At 41.3% G+C, this 22788-nt stretch overlaps 1 protein-coding gene across 1 annotated transcript in view; it reads left to right on the top strand.

Annotated features, from left to right (window-relative positions):
• The first annotated feature begins 22324 nt into the window (after positions 1-22324).
• The window catches only part of efna3b (ephrin-A3b), a 70312-nt gene continuing 69848 nt past the window's right edge, over positions 22325-22788 (top strand). The window contains exon 1 of the mRNA XM_085365629.1: positions 22325-22434. Coding sequence (XP_085221755.1) covers positions 22325-22434 — 110 coding nt within the window. The remainder of the gene's footprint in view (positions 22435-22788) is intronic.

The following is a 22788-nucleotide window of genomic DNA, read 5'->3' as shown; positions in this document are numbered from 1 at the left end:
GTTTATTATGTATTTATTTTACAACTTGGAGCACTCTTGATGTTGTTGATTTCTAATGTGACAGCCTGACATGGTCCCATAGCCTAATAGAGAAGATCAGATAAAATCACAGCCTATGAATGCTGCTGTTTTCTAAAAGCTTAATTTTCAGCTGTGTAAAACAGACACAGCAGTGGATTAGGAGGACAAGAACGTACACATTTTCTGCATTTTGAAAAGAATGCATGAAAATTCCAGTGAGAATGCTTTACTTTAAAATTTACAGCAGCTTCATTCAGTGAGTATAAGCTCTACAGGTTGCATACATACTCCCCCAGAAGAGACTTTATATCCCACTTAAAGGCACGCTTTAAATAAAAGAATCAGTGAAAAATGAGACGCTTCCAGCAGATGTTAAGCAGACACTCTAAACGTAATCTGCTTTGGACCATTTGTTCAGCATAAGTTACCATAGTGCTCCAGCCAGTGACACTGAAACCTCTGATTTAAGGCTCAACATACCTGGCTAACTCATTAATCTCGTCTCACAGTGCACCCTTTTTGCACAATCTGGCAAGAGAGAACCGAGAAGACTAATGACTAACAGGAAATGTGGCAGACTAAACACAGGTGAGACTAATGAGGGCGAAGCGTACAATCACAAAGGAGGGAAAAGAAACAGACAAGACTCAAAAACTGACACTATAAACAGAATATGAATGACAAAATAAAATAAGAAATAGCTAAACACAAACCCAACATCATGCCAAATGTCAGAATGTGCTGCTTTTATGTTTAACAGTGCAGTAAAAATTTAATTGATCTGAATTTTTCAAATACTGGTCAGATTTAAAACCCAAAATCTCGACTGCATTTTATTCCCTTTTTAAAAACTACTTTAGATGTGAACACTGGACAAAAAAAAAACAAGAATCCGCAGATGAATCCATAACTCAGATAATTACCATCTGTAGCAAAGCTATGTTTAAAAACCCCCAAAACTGACTGTTCTTTTCATTACTATTATTACATTCTGAATCATTATTCTTGCTTTGAAAACATGCTTTGGCAATATCGCGCTTAATTGAAATGAAATTTACGAGCTGCAGTACAGAGAAGACAGAGGACAGAGGAGACAGTGTTAGCCTGACATTGAGAGAGCTTTGAGGTTAAATGGTTAAATGGTCCAGGCCCTTAAGTGCCCCCACCCCACCTCCTTCATCTCATCCTCCCTTCGTCTTCCCCATTTCTCTTTAGATGCCTAATATAAGGAGAAAGACATCAATCATAACTCAGCCACAAACACACACTGAGAAGCACACACGCACACACACGCGCACACGCTTATCCCAATCTACATGTATATTATGTAGTATTCACAGATGGACACTGCACTGTGCTTGTGTGTGCATTTTAGAGATTCCAGAGACTTCCAGGGTAATAGAGAGATTCAGAAAGCGTGAAAGAGAGATGGAGCAATAAAGAGTAACTCTCTTGCTCCCACTCCTACATCTTTACCCCCAGCGGACCTCAAAATATTGGCTGTATTCCACTGCAGGTTTTTTTTTAAAGAAAGCAATTATTATCTGCCAAGTTTGAGGATAATTATGCAAGTTTTAAGGGCATTGTTTAGTTCTGTTAGTCTAGCTATAATGTACGAAAATAGATTTTAGGAATCACCCTGCTGAGATCAAAGTTAAAGTATTGTGATAAAAACGAGAGCAGCTGATCATAACAGTGCATTACAAATGGAACAAGACTGTTTTTCTGCCTACGGTTCGTTGATATGTAATTTACCTCATCATCCGCCTAAAAGAAAACAGTTCAGTAGGAACAGGATCTACTTAGTTTAATAGTAATCCAGCGTGCCTGTTTTAAAAACATCCACTTTGAGAAACTGACTTCAGTCCTTATTAAATGTTAATGCTTTTTTTTTTTTAACTTAATGTCTGCTGTCAACAGTCAGAGCAATTAAAATCAGGAAAAACTGCAGGTTCTCGGGCTGGAGTTGACCCTTGGAAACAGACAGTGACGTCATGTAGCTGCTGCGAGCGTGGAAAACAACTGTTAGTGCACGAAAACAAGATAATGAGTAATAGAAAAGCATAGAGAGATCATTTAGAGAGAATATTAGCCTCAGACCGCGGATTGACTATTGTTTGCCGTTTTGTGCTTTTAAAGGTTTTTATTTTCATTATTTAAAAATATTAAATCGCACATTTTGATGTAGTATTCAAGCCAGCGGAATTTAAATGTAGTAGATGGCCTTTTCCTGTGAATATGTGCGTGGTTCCTTTCTCTTCAGGATATAAATTGTTCTTCGTGCTGAAGGATGTGGAAAAGATGTGGGAAATCACCTTATATTAATAAATGGCTTTTCATTAATGAATGGACTTAGTTCAGCTCTGCGCTTGGAGTGCTTACACCCACGCACAAACACACACTTCTACACGCACACAAAAGTCATACGCAGAAGGTAGCTTGCACTATGTGCTGCTACTAATTGAATCACGTATTACATTTCCTGGAGGATTAGCTTAGTCTGAGAAACTGGTGACTGCATGGGCTGCAGGACACTTGGTGTTTGTGCATCTGTTTGTATTCTGTATATTCACTGGGACGGAGAACCTTTATATCAGTTATTCATCTTGTCTGCTGCTCAATCAGATACTCAAGAACCCATCTCTCCCTCTTTCTCACCTGCAGGGATTACAGGAGGTGCAGTGATGGGACACACTAAGCTGGTTTCACAGTAAATTAGCATGCTGCTGTTGTGCTGGCCAGGAGGAATTATGAATGTGCCGCAATGGTTCCTGATGGAAGAAAGAGGCCGGGTGACGCACAAAGTGCTGGTTTTACTGGGTGATTTGCTGTTGCAAAAGCTGACTGTTAAGGGATTCCAACCTTCCAGACCTATAGGGGTCACATAAACTATCTATCTATCTATCTATCTATCTATCTATCTATATATCTATATATATATATATATATATATATATATATATATATATACACACTACTCTGCCAGGAAGTATGAAACAATTATAGAATAATATGAACTTTTTTAGAGGCTAGAACATAAGGAGTTGGGAGCAGCTTTTGACAGATTGGTTTTAAGTTTAAATCTGGATGTTAAGAGAGGCCAGTAGATGGAAATCTCTCACTCAAGCTGATCTACTCTACGATGATCTATATATAAATACAGTTCCTATTTTGAATCTACTGTTTGGCTGGCACATTTCTGTGTGGGTATTATTTATGTTTCTTCTGCGACTGTGTGGGTTTCCTCCCGCAGTTAGGTCAATTGGTGTTTCTGAGGGATGTGCGAGAGTGTCTGTCTCTCTGTGGTAACCCTGTGGTGGACTGGCGCTCACACTGTCCAGGAGGTGCTCCTGTGCCCTATGACAGCTGTGATAGACTCCAGCTGTCCAACTACCTGTCACTAAGTCAGGAAAGTGGTGATGGATGGATGCAGAGAGTTAGATGAAAAACTGATACCACTTCTGCTCGGTGAAATACAGGTATACCAAATTCCACTTACCAGAGGAAATGGGGTCGGCATTACAGTAGCCCTGTTTTTACCCTGTGGTAGTTCAAGCTAGCAGCTGTTGTCTCCAGCTTAATGCTAACAGTACAGATGTGATTCACGCATCTTACTTCCAGAAAGCAAAGTGGGACTGTTTCCCCAAATGATAGGCTATTTATTTGCGATGCAGAACGTCATTGTCAAGAATACTGAAATTCCTCCCCTCTTGGTCTCTGTAACGAGACCTGACACTGCCTCACGTCACCAAATGTTTGTCTACCTTTTGTTTTGTTCATATTATACATTACATTTTGCTGCACCGAGCCTATACTAATAGATGAATTTAAACACTTTAAAAAAAAATAAAGGTGTAGCTGGTACATTGCCATGCTAGTATTCTGGGGTCACCTAGGCTTGATGGGCAGGTGGTCAGTAGCTTGTTAGCAGGCTCCAGCTGTGAGCACACTGTGACCTTTGACCTGAGTTTGGAGCTTCAAACAGTTGGGAGCTCTCTGTTCTGTTTTCTCTCTCTGTCTCTGAACCTGCTCGTGTAAAGTTTGGGTTTGGGTCAGAGGTCAGGGAGTGAGAAGTAAATAATAATATGGTAAATATTCACACAGAGAGCAATATTACAATATTTATGTTTGATGGTGCTATCCTGGCTGGTGTGTGCTCACCACTGCTTTAGTTAAACAGATTATGGAAACTGCTGCCTCACTTCAACAAAATACTGCTGTATCATTACAGTGAATGATACAGCAGATCTCTTGTTGAGTCACTGATGTGTGTGTGTGTGTGTGTGTGTGTGTGTGTGTGTGTGTGTGTGTGTGTGTGTGTAAATACTGCTGTCTGTCTGTTACTACAATTAGCTGCAATGGGATGATCTCTAATAATCTTTTTTCTGTTCTCACCAGGATAAAACAAAAGACGATGTATATTTTTAAGCACTATAATGTCCTTTATATTGATTAAAACATTGCAAATTGTTAAATGTAGACAAACTATGAGGTGGTAGGATCTACATAAAGGAAATATACACTCATTGGCCAATTTAATAGGTACTGATCAACTACTTATTAATGCAAATATTTAATCAGCCACTTAAAAGGCAGCAATTGAATGGATTTGAGCACATAGACATGTTAAAAACTACCCGCTGGAGTTCAAACTGAGCATGAGAATGAGAAAGGTGATTTAAGGGAATTTGAATGTGGCATCAGACAGACTGGCCTCAGTATTTCATGAGCTGCTGATGTACTGGGATTTTCTTGCAAACCATCACTGAGGTTTAAAGAGAATGGCCCAAAGAAGTGAAAACTCCTTGCTGATGCAAGAGGTCAGATGAGAATGGTCACAGGAATGCAATAACCATTTGTTACAACCAAGATATGCAGAAGAGCATCTCTGAACCCACATCTCGTCAAAACTTGAAGCACGTGGGTTACAGCACTGCCCCTCCTGTTACCTAAGAACAGGAACATTTTGAAAACCAAAATTGTACAACAGAAGATTGGGGAAACTGTTGCCTGGTCTGATGAGTCTTTCTGCTATGACATTTTTGTTACCGTCAGAATTTGGCGTAAACAACATGAAACCAACATCCTTCCTTGTATCAGTGGTTCATGCTGCTGTGCTGATGTAATAATGTGGGAGATTTTGTTGCCATACTTGGGGGCCTTTAATACAAAGTGAGCAAATGCCATAATCTCCCCAAATATTGTTGCTGACCATGTCCATCTTTATGATCACAGTGTTGCAATAATTGGATGGCTGCTTCCAGGAGGCTCTGGTTCCTTGAACACGGCAATGGGTTCACTGTACTCAAATGTATTCCACAGTCACTAGATCTCATCCAGCAGAGCACCTTTGGTATATGGTCAAATGAAAAGCTCTCATCATAGATGCGAAGTCAACAATTCTGCAGCAGCTGTGGTGATACTGTTGTGTCAGTAGGGATGGGTATCGTTTAGGTTTTATCCGATACCGGTGCCAAATCGGTACTTTTGAAACGGTGCCGGTGCTCAAACGGTGCTCAAACCGGTGCTTAAAGAATGGAGAACACAAAATTGGTCCAAAAACCTCTCATGTTCAGCTGGTTTTTGTAAAAAGATAACAATGTTAGCCTTTTCTGCAGCTATGGGGCATATATGGTATCACTCTTGGCTGGAAGCAGTGCTTAAACAATGGAAAAAACACAAACTTTGTCCAAAAACCTCTCATGTTTAACTGTTTTCCACTTTTTCTTTGGTCATTTTAGCCTTTTTGGCCAGGGTGAAGGGAGTATCTGCCATCAAACAAGAAGACAGCCGCATGTAGCTATGATGATGTTTGCTAGTTCGCCTTACATGCATTAATGTAATAACGTGGTTAGCCTACTCAACGTAAATTACACACGAACAACATTTAGCTACTCACGCAGAAAAGAACGGCTGCTGCCATCATCATCCGTCATCATTTCTGCTACACTGGCAGGGCTAGGGGCCAGGACTCTCCTCTTCGTGTTTTTGGGGGATGTTGCATAACAGGCAACCCACCCGCAGTAGATGCGCTCGGTGTGAGGTCTCGCAGCAAGCTATCAAATACGGCGTATTTCTGGGCTTTTAAAAAAACGCTATGCGTCGCCAGGTGTTTCATAGGATTTGAGGTGTTACCTCCTTTGACAGTATCACAGTATCAGCTTGAAGCACTTGTTGCTGCTGAGTTTGCATATTTTGCTGTGAAGTACAGCCAGACTTTTGACCGCTTCACCTTGGACATTTTTAATCTGTAGCTCTGCTCTACAAGAACGTACGTACCTGGGCCCGCCTACTATCCTCGGAAACGTAAAATGATTGGCTAGAAGTGTATCACAGCTCAGGAAAAAAAAGCACCGAAATAAAGCACCGAAATGTGCGCTGCTTTTCGGTCTGGTTACTACCGTTTATGTCAGAACCGGTGCCATCATGGCACCGGACACCGGTACCTGTATCCACAGGCTGTGAGGCTCCTGAACTCTCTGCCCCCCTCTCACGGACAATAACCATATCCAACTTCTTAATAGCAATGAACTGGTCTGCATTGGTGCATCATATCTTTATTCTCTTCCCCCTCCTGCCCCCCCCCCCCCCCCCCCCCCCTTTCTTAAATAGATAACTATCATATCTGATATCATATCTCACAGTACAATAATATTGAATGGGTTGCATTGTTGTATTTTGTCATGTTTCTCAGGTCTTTGTCTGAATTTCTACGAACATTATTGCTAAGGATTGTCTTATTGCATTGGAGTCACACTGGGTTAAATATGTACACTTGGGTTTTAAGGGGTATTTATTATTTTCTTCTTTTTTTTGGGTTGTATGGAAGCCCCAAACGCAATTTCATTGTTCTTGACAATGACAATAAATAAATAAATACTAAATAAATAAATACCCATCCCTATGTGTCAGTGTGGACCAAAATCTCAGAGGATTGTTTCCAGCACCTTTTGGAAAGCATTAAGGCATTTCTGATGACATAAAGGGCTTCCAGGCCAATATCAGCAAGGTGTGCCTAATAAATTGACGAATGTATGTTTTTTCAATGAAAACATAAAAACATAAACATTACTTTTTTAATCTTAAAACAAGGCAAGGTCAAGTTTTCAGTCATTTGTCAGTGCTTACTTATACATTTATAATAGAAACTTGATTGTTAACTCCCAAACCAATCATTCCAAAGCTTCCAGTAGTTATCAGATTAACAACATTGTGGATCTTTTATTGAAAACCGTTAGTTTCCATTAGTGTATTAAAACAAAATAGTTAGAATAAAGAAACAGAATGACGATGATTTTTATTTATGTGGTGAAAAAATGGTCACCTAATGGTTGAGTTAAATAAAAATAATGGGCTATGGTATTCCCATTATAGGAATCATGGAATTAAAAAGCTTTTCAGATGTGCTGAAACGTTTATAGTGTCTGATGTTGGAGACACTTACACATGGCAACAAAAAGAGATGATATATGAGACGCCAAATGTATTATGAAAACCTTGAAATGAGGTAACTAAATGCTCTCTGTGATAGATTATTGACGGCTGGCATGTCATCTCTTTTCTTCTGCCATGCTGGAGTCAGTGAGTAAATCCTGGAAGTAACAGCTCTGAGTAACTGTGTAGATAACTGGTCAAATATGTGAAGACACTGAATACTTGGCTTATTTAAGTACTGCTGCAAATGCTTCCACTGTGACTGCACTCTGGATATAATATAATTTTGCGACATGCAAAAGAGTGCCAGAAGCCAGAACTGGCATGGACCACCCTCAGCTCAATTCACACTTATCCCTCATTATTCCATCCATCCCTGTGGTCTCACGGGGGGACAGTGGTGCAGACGACAACACTGAGGAGCTGATTTGCTCCTCAGTTAGAAAAGAATGAAAGATGAGTCAGAGGAGGACACTGAAACGATGAAGAGGACAAGAGTGGTGTTCACAGGCTGTGTAAAAACAAGAGAGACAGAGGGAAGAGGAAAGAAAACAAGATCAGAAGAGGTAAGTAGTTTACAGTGGTGTGTATACAGTGTGTAGGAGGAGTGCAGCAGGAGTAGGAAGAGTAGAAGAGGCATTGACTGGCTTGGCAAGACAATAAAAATAGTGCTGACATGGTACAGTTAATGTGTGTGTGTGTGTGTTTGTCAGCAAGTAACAGGGAAGTGGGAGAGTAGAAATGAAATCCTTCCCGGAGCAGTGATTTAAAAAAGAAAAGAAAAGAAGGAATTACGTGAAAACAAAGAATAGAAGTCCGACTGAAGAAAGAGGATAGCACAGGTTGCTTCGATTATGATTCCAGGTGTTAAATGGCACCTATTTAGTTAACTGCTGACAGGATCGATAGGGAAAAATTGAGAAGGGTAGGGAAGATGGAGGGAGGGAAAGTGGCAGAGGAGGATTGGAGACAGTGGGGGCAGCAGGGAGGACTGTGAGAGGAAATATGGTTGCCATGCAAAAGCAATGGAGAACAGAGGTAAAGGAGGGAGAAAAGAGGGATGGAGGGTTGAGATGATGGATGTGCTGCTCTCGTTTTGTGCCCCCTAACGAAGACTCTAATTAGTGTTTGTGTAATTCCACACTGTCTCCTCCGCCTGCTCATCTTAATTAACTACATTCATCTTCCCCTCCCTCCATCCATCCCTTTTTCTCGTCCTCCCTCCCTCTGCCCTCCTAAAATAACATACTGACTGTCTGAACCCCACCTGGACCAGACCTGCTTTTACTTACTCACTATCTCGCTTCCCCTCCCCTCCCTTCCTTTTCTGCCACCCGCTTTTATTCCCCCTTTCTTTCCATCCTTTTCTTTTGCTGCATGTCTTCTTCTTCTGTCTGATGTCTTTCTGCCCACCTCACCTTGAAAATACTCTGTAGTCCTCTTTTCTTTTTTTAATGCTCTGTCTCTCTTGTGGCTGACTCTGTTAGTGCTTGGCTAGTGTAAAAGCCTGCCCACCCCCGTGAGTCTCCAGGGCCATGTATTGTGACGGGCCATTTAGTCCCCCTGGTCATTAATTTCATCAATAGGCTCAAGAAGTAGCAGCGACAGAACCAGAGGTACATGGCTACTCTAAGTGACTCATACATTAAAGTCGACTGACATCTCCCTGACCAAAACAACTAGCCAAATTCAGCAGCAACTGTAAAACAAATTGGGGATGACACGAGGGAACCAAAGCAAGGAAACAAGCTAAAAGGAGTCACATAAATGATTTCAGTGGCTCCAGCTCTGCTTCAGCGGCGTGAGGACCATTTGAGTTTAGGGGACAGTTACAGAACTTGCAATGGCAGTCAGAGGAGAGGCAGAGACAGAAGGGGGTGTGTGAAGTGCATTTACAGATGGAGATGACAGGGCTGTTGATGACTGGTCTGTATTGTGTTATTGTAGAGAGCAGCGGACGGATCGGAGTACCTGCCATAGCTCCACAGTCTGAAATGGCTTTCCCGCTTTCAGCCTTTCAGCAGTCAGTCAGTGTGACAAAGGACTGCTGGGAGTCAGAGCCTGCATTTCACAAAATCCAATCTCATCTCTGCGCATACACATGAACACAAATGAACACACCAGTGCCCTGGCAGACTTGCATACAGAATGGTGAATATTCTGCCCACACCTTTCGCACAAACCCAGTCAGACATTCTGCCATACAGGGACCTTAGCACTCACTGTTGCACAAATCAGGTGTCATTCAAAGTCACTGCAAGAGAGGGAAAAAACTGTATTTATGTTTTCTGTACTGTGCATGTGTGTGTTTGCATATGTTTGTGTATATGGATGTTGTGGATGCAGCATGTTTGCTGAGAGCAGCAGAAATTGTTTTATTATCCTCTTTGGTGGAGACACCCAAAACCCACTTACATCCATAATGCACCATCACAACCCAGAATGTATTTCATCCTTTAAATTTGCCGGCAGCCATATAGGCATCACACTTTCTAAATCCAGACAAGACACACACACACAAACACAAATGGATAACCCACACACATGCCGCATTGATAGCCATTACAAGCTAATAGGTCCCACCTCCCGCTGAGGGTCAGAGGTTAATCTGCGCTTTTTCACAGCAGTCGAGCAGAGGAAAGGGATGGAAAGGAAGAGAGCGTTGGGTAAATAAAGGCTGACAGAGGAAAGAGGAAGCCAAGCAATGAGGCAACAGAGATAGCTGAAATAAGGGGATTGAGATAGAATAACAAAGAGGAAGCTACAGGCAAGAGAAAAAAATGGAGATACAGAGGAAGAAAGGAAAGAGACAGAAAGCAACAGATACAGGCCTGGATGACACAGAGTGTCCACCATGATGGCCTGGATAGAAGAAAAAAAACATCTCCCCACAGTTCTTTCAACTTCCTGCACATTTATGATGCCACCATCAGATGCACCAGGAAGCTGTCCTTCAGGGTGGAAGGTGCCTTTTGGCATTGATCTTAGATAAGCTTAGCCACTGGAATACCTAACCTTTAACAATAAAAGGAAAATGCAAATCTGACCTTAGATGACAGTGTATGTTAAAGCTCTTCCCACTCACCTAATCTGGGTGCCCACTGAGCTCGGCATCACCTGTGCTGCTGCTGTGGCTGATGAAATGTAGATGTTACAAAGAACGGGTGGCAGCTGGCTTTTTCAACCTGCACCTGTTCATTTTCTGTGCACGTGTGTGTATGTGTGTGTGGGTGGGGTGGGGTGGGGGTGGGGGGGGGGGGGGGGGGGCATGCGTGTCTGTCTAGGAGAAGGGGTTTTGTTGTTTATGTCTTTCTGTATGTGTATGTGCGTCCGTGCCTGTTGTCTTCAGTGTTTCTGTGTTGTCTGCAGAAGTACACAGTACTGAGACTTCTGATATATGAGGCGTCAGGAGCGTTTGTCTAAATAGCCCCAAAGCTGCAGTTGCCCTTACACTTACCCTGCAGTACTGGACATTCACTTTAACTGGAACCTAACAGAACCTTGTGCTGAATGACAAATTCATGAATTTATCTGCATTTTAAAAAAGAACGTTTGTGGAAAAGAAAGATTTCACAGGACTCTTTGCAGTCCATGACTCACTAGCTTGTAGAACCATCTTTAGCAGTAATAACTTAAAGTAATCATTTTCTGTGTGACTTTGCCTCACATCGTTGTGGAGTAAATTTGATCTACTCTTCTTTAAAAGGCTTTGTGGGCATTTACTTATTCACAGTTCTCCTAAGGTCCTGGCACTGAACCACTGAAGCACCTTGAGTCATTTCTTTTTCAGCCATTCTGTTGTAAATTTGCTGCTGTACTTGGGACCATTGTCCTGCTACATGACACAGTTTTTCCAAGATTTAGCTGTTGGACAAATGGCCTCATGTTTGACTGTAAAATACTTTGGTAAACAGAGGAGTTTACAGTTGAGTGAATGACTGCAAGGTCAGCAAAACGAGCCCAAATCATCACCCCCTCCACCACTGTGCTGTATTAATTAATTAATTTTCTCAAATAAGGCAAACCTCTCCATTTTGGTCTCAAAGGTTTCAACTTGTTCCCAAATTCTCGAGTTTTGTTCAGATGCAGATTTTTAAACTGAAGCCATGCTGCCATGATTAATTTTACAGAAACTAGGCTTCCTACTGGCAACCCTTCTGAACAAGACATACTCATTCAGTCTTTCTCTAATTGTACTGTCATGAACTTTAACACCTGAATGCTCAAGATCAGAAAACTCCCAAAACTTCTGCTTTTGTAGAGGGGATCACACCTTCCAATGATCAGTCAACCAAGTGCATTTGATTAGCACTGCTCTTACCCTAGTCACTGCCATGGAAGAAGTAATGATGCTCTTTTTCATAGGGCTGCGAGGATTAATATTAAATTGCTTATGCTATTACTTTGGGACACCTATATCAAAAGAAGATGTAAATACATTGACTTAATTGAGTTAATTTGGGCAATTAACCCCAAAATAAACCTTAATTCAAAGTTAACTAACACATACTCATTTAGACTACTTTCCTTTATTTGTTTTAACTTTTATTTTGAACTCTTTAAACTTTGGTCATCTTGTATCCTTTCTGCTCGGTTCATCACGCACAGATGTTGCACCACAATGACTACACTGATTCCTTTCATTTGAATGGATGGTGCTCAAAGACCATGAAAGTCTAATCCAATGAGCGCCATTACTTTGCTGTGGCGTGGTCTATCACAGTTTTGCTGCTCTATGCACTCAAAAAACAGATTCAGGTCCTCCTTTCAAAGAACACATACAAATTTTGTTAGTTGTTCATAAATGTAATTAAAAAATACCAAATTAATTTGATTTTCTTTGTGTAAACCTAAAATTATTCTAAACCAGCAGAGGCTGATTCTGAACACAAAATGAATGAGTTTGTTGGGGCACTGGGGGTAGGAGGAGTACATTTTTGCAATTAAGTATTTGTAAACTCAAAGAAATAAATTCAAGCCCCTCTTTAAGCTTAAACATTTTTTTTAATCTCATTCAACGCAAATGTAGCACTCCAGCATTACTGCAATTATTATTCGTGTGGTGAACCTAAATTATTTTCTCTCAAAGCAGTCTTTGTTACAAGAACACAAAGTTATTGAGTTACACAACGGTCCGCCTTCTTTGAAAATTTTGCGCTCTTTCAGGATCACCTAAATGAATGCAGCTGCTCTTGGCCTTTCTGTACTTTTTGGATAAAACTACACCTTCAGGTAAGGTAAAATATTATTTTTTCATATATCCAATTGTGTATTTCTTTATCAGCTAAATCTATGGCAATGCTATTTATCATAGAAGCTTGTAACAGTTGTTTTTTGAACTTTTGGTGGTGCTACCATTCTCTTCTCTGCTTGAATACTATTTTTTTTGACAATATAGCCAGGTCTTTTCAAAAGTGCCTTGTTTTAGAGGAGAAATTGTGTAGCTGCCAACTTTTAAGTCGGAACGTGTGCTAGCTTATTAGCAGCTAGCCATTGTGCTCAATGAAAGATGATGTCCTATAGCTAACTTCTTTCTTACTGTTTTCTTTTTATAATCTAAAAATTATGTATTCTGTGTTTATTATTATATAATGCCATTTTCTAGTAGAAAGTATCGTTTTGAGGTGTCTTTAAAAGCACTACATAGTTTACTGAGGGTGCTACCAAAAGCGAACCATGTGGCCGGAAGAGTAACTGCAGGCAGCACAATGCGCACTCCTGTGACGTTCAAACCTATTTATTATTATAAAAGATTTCGGCTACGTCCACACTTACACAGGTATTTTTGAAAACGGAGATTTTCCGTTTTCGTTTTAAAAAATAATCCCGTCCACAGGTAAACGCAAAAATGAAGGAAAACGCTGCTAGGAACATGCCAAAGCAACAGGTGGCGATATATTCCTAAACTCAGCTAAAAACAGTTTAGGTCTTGACAAACTTCACTGATGGTTCAAATGTTTAGCAACTTTCAGTGTGTTGATTCAGCAGTCTGTATTTAAACTTCTAGTTTACTATATTTATGTATGTTTTATTTCCAGGTGAATGCAGACTTCCTGCAGATCACTACAAAACCCCTGCAGGCGAAGTTCTTGGCTCAGCTGGACAACTTAACAGACAAGCTGATGCAAATTTTTGAGGGGAGCAAAGGAGCAAAGGGCCAAAAGATCAAGGATATCATGGCGATCAGTAGTTTGGTCAGTACTAATGATAAACCCATCAATTAAATGCAATCAATCAATTCCATTTTTTTCACCCTTTTTTTCCCACCCTTGCATTAGTGTGATGACATCGACATAAAGAGGGAGCATACTCTTAAAAGCCTGGTGATCTACTTTAATGAAGATCCAGACCTACTGTTCAAGGAGTATCTGGTACGCTTATCACACTTTCTTTTCTAGATTCAATTTGAGTTAGGTTCATCGCACGCAAAATGCTCATATATTCAAATAAGACAATATAATTGTGAAATATGTATTACTCTTAATAGTCATTGTTGAAACTTGTACTGGAGAGCACCTTTTAAGGGGACAGATTCAGTAAAAATTCAATTGTTCATTTTTTTGGGGCTGCCATGTAGGTATCTACTGCCTCTATAAACACGGTAAATGTAAAGAAAACATTCATCCACTTTCTGTCAGTGTTTAAATTCAGTTTATTTATATAGCGGTATATCACAACAACAGTCATCTCAAGGCACTTCATAAAGTAAACACTCCAATGAAATTCAGTTAATTATGCCAATTAGTAAAAAGTCTTCTATATAAGGAACCCAGCAGATTGCATCGAGACACTGACTAGTGTCACTGGCGTTACAGCGATCCTCTGGTTTCCGGAATAATGTGCCTAAAACAAGCTGTTTCAAAAGGTCCCCAATTGTCATGAAATAAGGGAAATTGTTTCGAAGAGACAAAACAAATGTTGACAAGTTTGGTGTCTTCCAGTGTTTTAAAGTTGGTGTTCCCATTCTTATAAGCTTGTAAAAGTTTGAATTAGAGAAATAAAGGTTTTTTTTATTAAAATACCTCCCCTTTGGTAACACAAAATGTTCTTAATGAAAATCTTTTATATATATATATATACATTATATATTTGTATTTAAGTATTTTTGGGTTGTTTAAAATGTTCAGTGACTGGCATAATATGGTGTGAATTGCAATGTTTAGTAGGTTATCATTGTGAATTTGCTGAAAACCTACCTGCAAGTGTCACTATAAATATATATACAATGATTCTTACGTGAAATCGGATTTTACAAATTCCAGTTTGTTTTCAGTCTTGCCTAGTAATACAAAGGTGTGTGCTTTTCAGATTTGATATTCATTTCAAATGTAAGGCACTTTTTTGTGAGCACTTTGATTTTGTTAAGGTTAATTTGACCATGTGAAATGTATGTTTATTCACAAAATATTCTGTTTCTGCTTTTAATTCAAGTGAATAAAACTGAGTTGAAAAAACAAATTTATTTTGTCATTATTTTAACAATTAAATTAGTTTTCTGGTAATTAAAATTATGATTTAGTTGAACTTAAAATAATCATTTCAATTCGAAAGAAAATCTAGCTCAAATGAATGACATTGTATTGAGTTGAACCAACCAAAACCTTTCACATCTTATTAATGTAATTTTTTTCCTTTTAAATTGTGTTCTACTGACTCAATTTAATTAAATTGTCATGATGTATGTAGATTTGGTTGAACCAAAATAAATGTATTACGTGGAAAACCTGCCATCAGTCAAATTGAGTTCATCCAATGACTAATTTTTATGAGTGTGATTGTAAGTCCATTCTTTTACTAAAACAAATATTTCAACTTGTTTTGAACTGTTAAATTAAAAAGTATATACTGTGAACTATGAAATTATACCAGCTTCTCTTTTTAGGGAAGTAATTATATGAGTGAATATCTGTTTTACTTATTTCATTTGGCATTCGATTCTTTTATAAAATCCTGGCAAGTAACGTGTATTTGACTAACATGTTGCATGCAGACAGCGGAGGCCTTTGTACAGTTTTAAAATGGTTATGCTATAGAAAAGGTAAGCTCAGTACATCTGCAGTAATTGCTGCATCTCTCCTTCCTCCTTTTCTTGCTTCTTTATCTACAGTGAGCCCATCGTTCTCTTCAGTGACGCACCCTATCTGATTTATGTCAAGATCCTTGCTTTAAGAAAAAAATGCAGAGTAAGTGACTGCACGAATGTGTGAGCGTGATAGTGAGAGAGACAGGGAGGGCGGGAAGAGAGATCTGCCATTGTGCTCGCTCTCTCTATGTGTGAGATGCTGGTTAGATATTTGCATGAAGGCTGTCGTTAAAATGATACACCTCTTAGCCTCGGCTGAAAATCAAGATTCCCTGAAGGCGCTGCATCAATTAAAAATTACAATTATTTATCCAAAGTGAGACATAATCTCGACACTCGACTCTAAATGACAGAAACAGCGTGAGTGTTTACTCATCGCTGGAGTGTTGATTGCCGTGTGTTTGCATGTGTGTCTGGATGCCAGGGTGTAGCATCTTCTGAAGCCAACTAAACTTCTTCCGACTTTTCTAAACGGATCTCTCGCGTTCTTTTTCTTTTTTCTCCTCTAAGAAATCTATCAAGAGTGATTCCCTGCATTAAAATAGCACGTGAAACAGGAACCTCAGCATTCCAGTTTTTTTGGATTAGCGCCAGTCTCTTCTCATTGAAATTTGGGATCATCCCTCTCTCAGCTACTGACACTGACTTCTGATGATGTGGAAGTTAAATAAATAAAATCATTTCTCCATGGTAATTTTCGTCAAACCTGCCAAACGCAGCCTAAATATTTGACATGGAAGGGGAGAAGATCAGTGAGAAGTGAGATCAAAGGATGTGGGAGTGGGGTGTGCGCGCGTGTGTGTGGGGTGGGGGTGCATGCGTGCCAGTGCGTATGGGCGCTTGAGTGTGTGTTGGGATGGTGCAAGTAGTGATGAAACGTATTCTGCACTGTGATATTTTCAACACCACCAAATTCCACTCCAGCTCCACCACACATGGGAATAATCTAAACTCAAAGCAACATCAGTGCGTGCACTCGTGTGTGTGTGTGTGTGTGTGTGTACACGCGTGTGTGATGGTCTCCAGTCACAAGCGACTATTCTTCATATTCCTGTCGCCTACTCTTCTTCCCTCTCATCTTCCTCTGTCTCCAAAACAACGCGCGCGCACACACACACATAAACACACACACAAAACGATTGTATTTGTCTTTATCAGGCCCTCCATTTTCTTCGCCCCTCCTTGTGTTCGTCTCCTTCGTTCAATATTTCATGCCGTTGAGAGCGTATCTATTCTGAGCTCTCTCTTTCTTTCTCTCTTTCTATATACGCCCTCTCTACCCCCTCTTCCTCCATCTCTTCCTCGTCTTAAAAAACCCTCTCTCCACACATCACTCTTGCTGTCCTCTCCCTCTTTCTGTACCTCTATAAATCTCTACACCCCCCACCCGCCACCCCGACTCTCTATATCTCATTGCACTCCTAATGTTCTGTGCCCCATCTAACTTTTTCTCCCAACCCTGGCTTCCACTCTCTCAGTTCCTCTCCTCTCCCTCTCTTTACTCCTCTTCTCTCTCATCTCCTGCGTCCTCCTCTGGATCAGTTTGCGTGACTGTTCGAAAGTATCAGCTCCCCTTCTCCTTCCCTTAACCCCTCACTCCTTTTTCTTCCTCTTTCCCCCTTGGATTCCCCTCCAACCAAAACACATAGAAAGCCCCGTTCTCTCTTTTTGCACCTCTTTCATTTTTTTTGGCATCCACCCCCTCTTCCTCATCCAATCTTAGTGGCACCTTTCCTTCTCTCCCCCTCTTTTCTTTCCCTCCTACGACACTCTTCCGTACTCATCTCCATCTCCACCCCTCACACACACTCCCCCGGTCTTCTCCTCCTTGCTCTTAGGCTGTACCAGTGTTGTTTTAGGCACAGCGGTGAAAGGTAAACAGAGAAATTGAAAATTCGTGTCAGTCAGTCGGGTGAGAGAGGGACAGGGAGGGAGGGAGCGGGAGGAGGCGGGAGGAGTGTCAGTACAATTTACTAACACAACAGTGAACAGCGAAGCAGGCCAAGAAACGGAGCGAGCAGGAGGCAGAGTGAGAAAGAGACTCCCAGTTCAAGAATGCCATCAGAACAAAAGTATTCAACAAAAAAAGGCTTTGCTGTATATTCACATGATGTTCATGCACATACAAGAGCCCTGCTGAATTCATCTCTGCAGTGCTTACTTCCTGGTGCCCCAGGAGAGGGATGTGAGCCCTATAGGGGCCTAATATCCAATTATCAGTGCTATGAGAAAGCTCCGATTAGATTTCGAGGTTTCAGAAAGAAGCCCTTGACAGATGTGTTGTTGGCCGGCTATGGGTTGGAAATGTCATAAGAGCCTCTGTGTCACCGCATGCAGTCAGCCCCGAGGTCGTTTCTCATAATAACCCCAATACAAAAGTAATCCAATAGCACTGCAACCCACGCCTGAAAAATCCAACCTGGATGATTAGAATTGACAGGGGCGTTTGCTGAAACAGAGCATGTCAGCGTCTGTTTAAGGGAAACCAAATGGAAAAGCGAGAAACCGAATTTTTATTATTCAAAAAAGGACCAAAACCGTGCCTCTGTGAGGGACAACTTTGTCTTCTTGATCTATAGTTTCCTTTAAAACACAGTCATATAAGATATTTACTGCCAGTATCTTGTAGCCTGTATACACTCAGTCGCCCATGTGCTATAGGATGAGATATAAAGGGCATGTTTACCTAACTGGTGATTTAGATTTCCTCACCTGCTTCTATAGTCACCTTTTTTCCGTTCTCAATAAACCAATTTAAAATATTCAGTGTTTTTGTTACTGAAGAAATAGAGATTGGATAAACCACAGACGCTGCTGTTAAAGATGCACGCTTCACAAATATTCTAGTCTTTTAACCGTGTCATCCCACCTTATAGGAGGAAACATCTTGAACTGTTTATTTTTTTAATGACTGGGAGAAATAATTATTTGATCACTTCTGCTCACTTCTAAAGAAATGAACAGTCTCTATTTTTATGATAGTTTCGTTTTAATAGAGAGAAACAGAAAATCATCTATAAATCTAGAAAAAAAAAACTTCCACATTACATAAAAGTTATAAATTGATTTGCATATCATTGAGTGAAATAAGTATTTGATCCCCAAGAAAATCATGACTTATTGGCGAGCACAGCAGTAGGACGTTTCTTATAGTTGGTCACTAGGTTTGCACACATCTCAGGAGGGATATTGGCCCATTCCTTTTTACAGACACTCTTTCGGTTTATTGGCTGACACTTGGCAACTCACAGCTTCAGCTCCCTCCACAGAGTTTGTCTAGGACTGAGGTCTGGAGGCTGACTAGGCCATTAAATGACCTTATTGTTCTTCTTTAGTCATTCCTCTTCTTACTTTGGTGGTATGTTTTGGGTAATTTTCATCTTCAGTGTTCTGGCTGAGGGAATGAGGTTCATACGGCACATGGTCCCATCCATTAGTAGTAAGTCATCCTGTACCCTTATCAGAAAAACAGACAATGTTTCCACCTCTGTGCTTGACTGTGGGGATGGTGTTCTCTGGGTCATATTCAGCATTTCTCTTGCTCCAAACATGAGGTGTCTTATTGATGCCAAAGAGCGTGCTTTTTAGTTTCATCTCACTACGGCACTTTCTCCCAAGCTTCCTGTGAATCGTTCAGATGTTCACCGGCAAAGACGGGCACGTATGTGCACTTTCTAGACCAGGAGGATCTTGCAGGCAGTGAAGGTTTCGATCTACTACGACATAATGTGCTACCATTGGTGTTCTAGGTGACTTAGGTCCTAACTGCCTTCAGATCACAAATAAGCTCCTCCTGTGTAGTTGTGAGCTGATCCACCATCTTTCTCATTTCGTCACGATCACCCTCGCCCCATGAGGTAAGATCTTGTGAGGAGCTTTAGACCGAGGGCGATTCGGTTGCTATTCTGTCTTTTTCCATAGAAACGAACCCAGCATTAAAATTAGAGACTGTTCATTTCTTTGTAAGTGAGCAAACTTACAAATTAAGCAGGGGATCAAAAGATTATTTCCCCCACTGTAAGGTTACACAATAACACCTGAACAAATTTCATTTGCAATAAAGAGGCAATGAGATGGAAGTTAAACCCCCAGAAAAAGTTAATAAGTGTCCCTCGAGTTTTTAATATTGCATCATAGCCAGGAATAAAACTGGTCAACATTATAAAGGCTGTGTGATAATAACTTGGGAAATTTACTTATTTTGTGAAAAATTAAATATATCTGACTGCTGATTAAGATGCTAGTCAGCAGTTAGCTTAGCACAAAATCTGAAAATGGAAAGTGTGTTTTTATTTTTGAAACTTTTTTTTATTACTGTTTTCTATCATGGTGGCAGCATGCAATTAAAAGTGGGCAGGTAGAGGAAAAAAACAAAGGAGGGGGGCTTCAGAAGAAAGCACAATTTATGCTGAGCTGAAAATAACCTTGTTCATATTTAGCACACAGAGTAACCTCACGCTCTGAAAGAATATCATTTTCTCAAAGTTCAAGCACCAGTCTTTTTAAGGCAGAACGATTGAATACGAGACCAAATATTCACTAATTAACTGTACCAGATGTTTGACTGTGCTGCTGTGATACTACACTGTCTAACAAGATCTATGAACTGGACAGGCTGAGGAAGAATGATAGACAGAGGGGCAAGGAGAAAAGGAAAAAGAGGAGTGCTTATTAAAAAAAACAGCCTCCTTGATGTAACAGAGATGGAGAGAGAAGCAGAGGAGATCTGGACACCACCAGAAACAGAGCTAACAAAGGACAGAAGCAAACTACCAGGTAGAACGTTGCACACAGAGGAGAGAATTTTCATCGAAATCTGAGGGGGGAAAAAAGGTGAGAAGAGGAAGCAAGGATGGACAGAGACAGAGGGGGATAAAATGGACAGCTCGTGAAAGGGTTGGAAGTACCGGAGAAGACAGAGGGATTCCCCAATGGCATTTCATCCCTTTCTCTCTCTTTCTTGCGCCCCTTCTTCCCATTTCCCTCCTTTTTTCTCCCAATAAATCATTCTGACTTATCCTTAACCAACTCATTCCCAGCAGGCAGCTAGAAAACTGTAACAATCTTTCTCCTACCTGCAATTTCTCTCTTTCTCTCCCTCTCTCCACGTGTCTCCTTTCCTGTCTGGTCTGTCTCTCTCTCTGTATCACACACACACAAACACACACACCTTAAACACCTCCACTGACACCTCCGTGTCAGTGGAGGTGAAAGTGGTGGTCGTGGTGGGGAGGGGATTACACCTTGTCCCTGCAGGACATGCAAAGAACTCAGAATCTATCAGACACTGTCTGGATGTGATCTATTTGTGCATTAAAAAAAAAGGCTGAATCTTAATATTACGGAGGCACATGACTTATCTGCAAGGGTACAGTTTGTATATTTCTGTGTATTAGTGCCCGCAGCGCACGGACGAGCCTGCGTGCGCTGCACCAATAGCAGGTGATGCTCCAACAGCGCTGTATTAAACTGACTTACAGTGTCTGGGGATCAAAGACGGGCAGTTGTGGAGAACAGGCCTGCAAGTGCGCCAGTGTATGCGTGTTTGTAGCTTTTGTAATAAACGGAAACATCCGACAACTCAAGGATACACACACACACACACACACACACACACACACACACACACACACACACACACACACACACACACACACACGTCCTTCGGTGTGTGTGTTTGAGTGCGGTGAGGGGGTATAAATACAGATGGTCGCTGCAGACTTCTCTGGCACCGAGGGAGATTCGGAGCTTTTTACTTTCACGCCATCGGTGGAGGTCGAACAGTTGACCAAAAGAAGAAGAAGAAAAAACTTAAAGTTGCAGTGATGCCTGATGGACTGCAGCTCGGCCATGATATTGGAGGAATGCGCTTTTGTCGCTCGCTGGGGGTGGAGTTAAAAAGTGAACGAGTGCTGCCTACCAAACAGAGAGAGGCGGAGAAGGAGGAGAGAGAGAGAAGGGAGAGAGACGGGTGGGCAGGGTGCTCACCGTAAAGGATGGTTGTCGGAAAGAGTCTTGAAGACCTAATGAAACTGGCTGCTTGAATTGTTTGCAGCGATAATAGAGCTCAGTGGTGTGCTTTGCGTTTCTCGGATCCTTGGACGGAAAAAGAACTGCAGTAGCATCCTGATAAAGAAGAAAAAGAACAGTTAGGGACAAAAAGAGGTGGACTTGCTCAGTATCTTTGATTTTTGCATCGTTTTTTCATCCTTCATTTTTTTTTCTTCAGTAGCCTGAGCCTTGTTTTTTTCCTTCCACATCTGCAGCACGTAACTCTTTCCCGGCGCACCGGGCTGTTTGGTGCTCAACGAAAGACCGACCTCCCGTTTGGACCCAGTACCGTCCTCCCACACTCCTCTGGCGGGTTCACAAGCAGCAGTTCCCGGTGAGAAGAGAGGATCAGCTCAGTCAGAAAAAGCAGGGGGGACCGCACATACGGACAATACTCCCCCCCCCTCCCCGTTTCTTTTTCTTTTTTTTCTTTTTTTACTTGAAGCCCCCAGGATTTGTTGGGGAGGGAGGGAAGGAGGTCTGGTTTACGGAGGAGGGGAGGGTTCTCAGTTACTTTACAGCGCTATAGACTTTTGAGTTTTTCCAACACTTATTTACTACATCAGGTATGGACTTTGAACGTTTTGTATGAATGCATGAAGCATCTGTTTTCCCCCTCTCCCGTTTGTTAGGCATTTGCTGGGATGTTTGAGTCGCGTTGGTTGGTGGGGTGAAGGGACCGAGAGTGTGGCCGGAGAGACCAAAGGATCGGAGGCCGAGAGAGGAGCCGAGAGCATGGCTCTGGTAGCGCTGTCTCTCTGGGTGCTAATAAGTCTCACCTGGGCGAACCTGCTCCAGGTGTCAGCCAACAGGCATACCGTTTACTGGAACAGCTCTAACATACAGTAAGACCCCATTTTTCTTATGTTTACCAGTCTGTGTTTGTGTGTGTCTACTATTTCTCTTAATCTGCCCCCTCTAAAGGGAAGAAAATGATGTGCTCTGTCTGGCCCGAGCTGACGTATTTGTACCATCACACTTGAACTTCATCAGTTGTTTATTTCTCTTGTGAGCCTTGCTTCTAAAGCCTCTATCAGCCTTGCAGCAGTCACCTTCTCTGTCTGTCTTTCTTTTTTTTTAAACTTAATGGAAGAAATGATGTAGATCCACAGGCACTGTTTAAGCAGGCCTCTCACGTTTCTCCTAAGCTATTTTTGAGCCCCAAACAGCTCTGTCAGACCCCTGCTGTGAAGTCAAGG

Source organism: Diplotaxodon limnothrissa, linkage group LG11 (assembly GCF_057381915.1).
Source record: "Diplotaxodon limnothrissa isolate DT_005_m linkage group LG11, D_limnothrissa_male_GT1.1, whole genome shotgun sequence".
Lineage (NCBI taxonomy): Eukaryota > Metazoa > Chordata > Actinopteri > Cichliformes > Cichlidae > Diplotaxodon > Diplotaxodon limnothrissa.
This window is presented reverse-complemented; position numbering and strand designations above follow the sequence as displayed.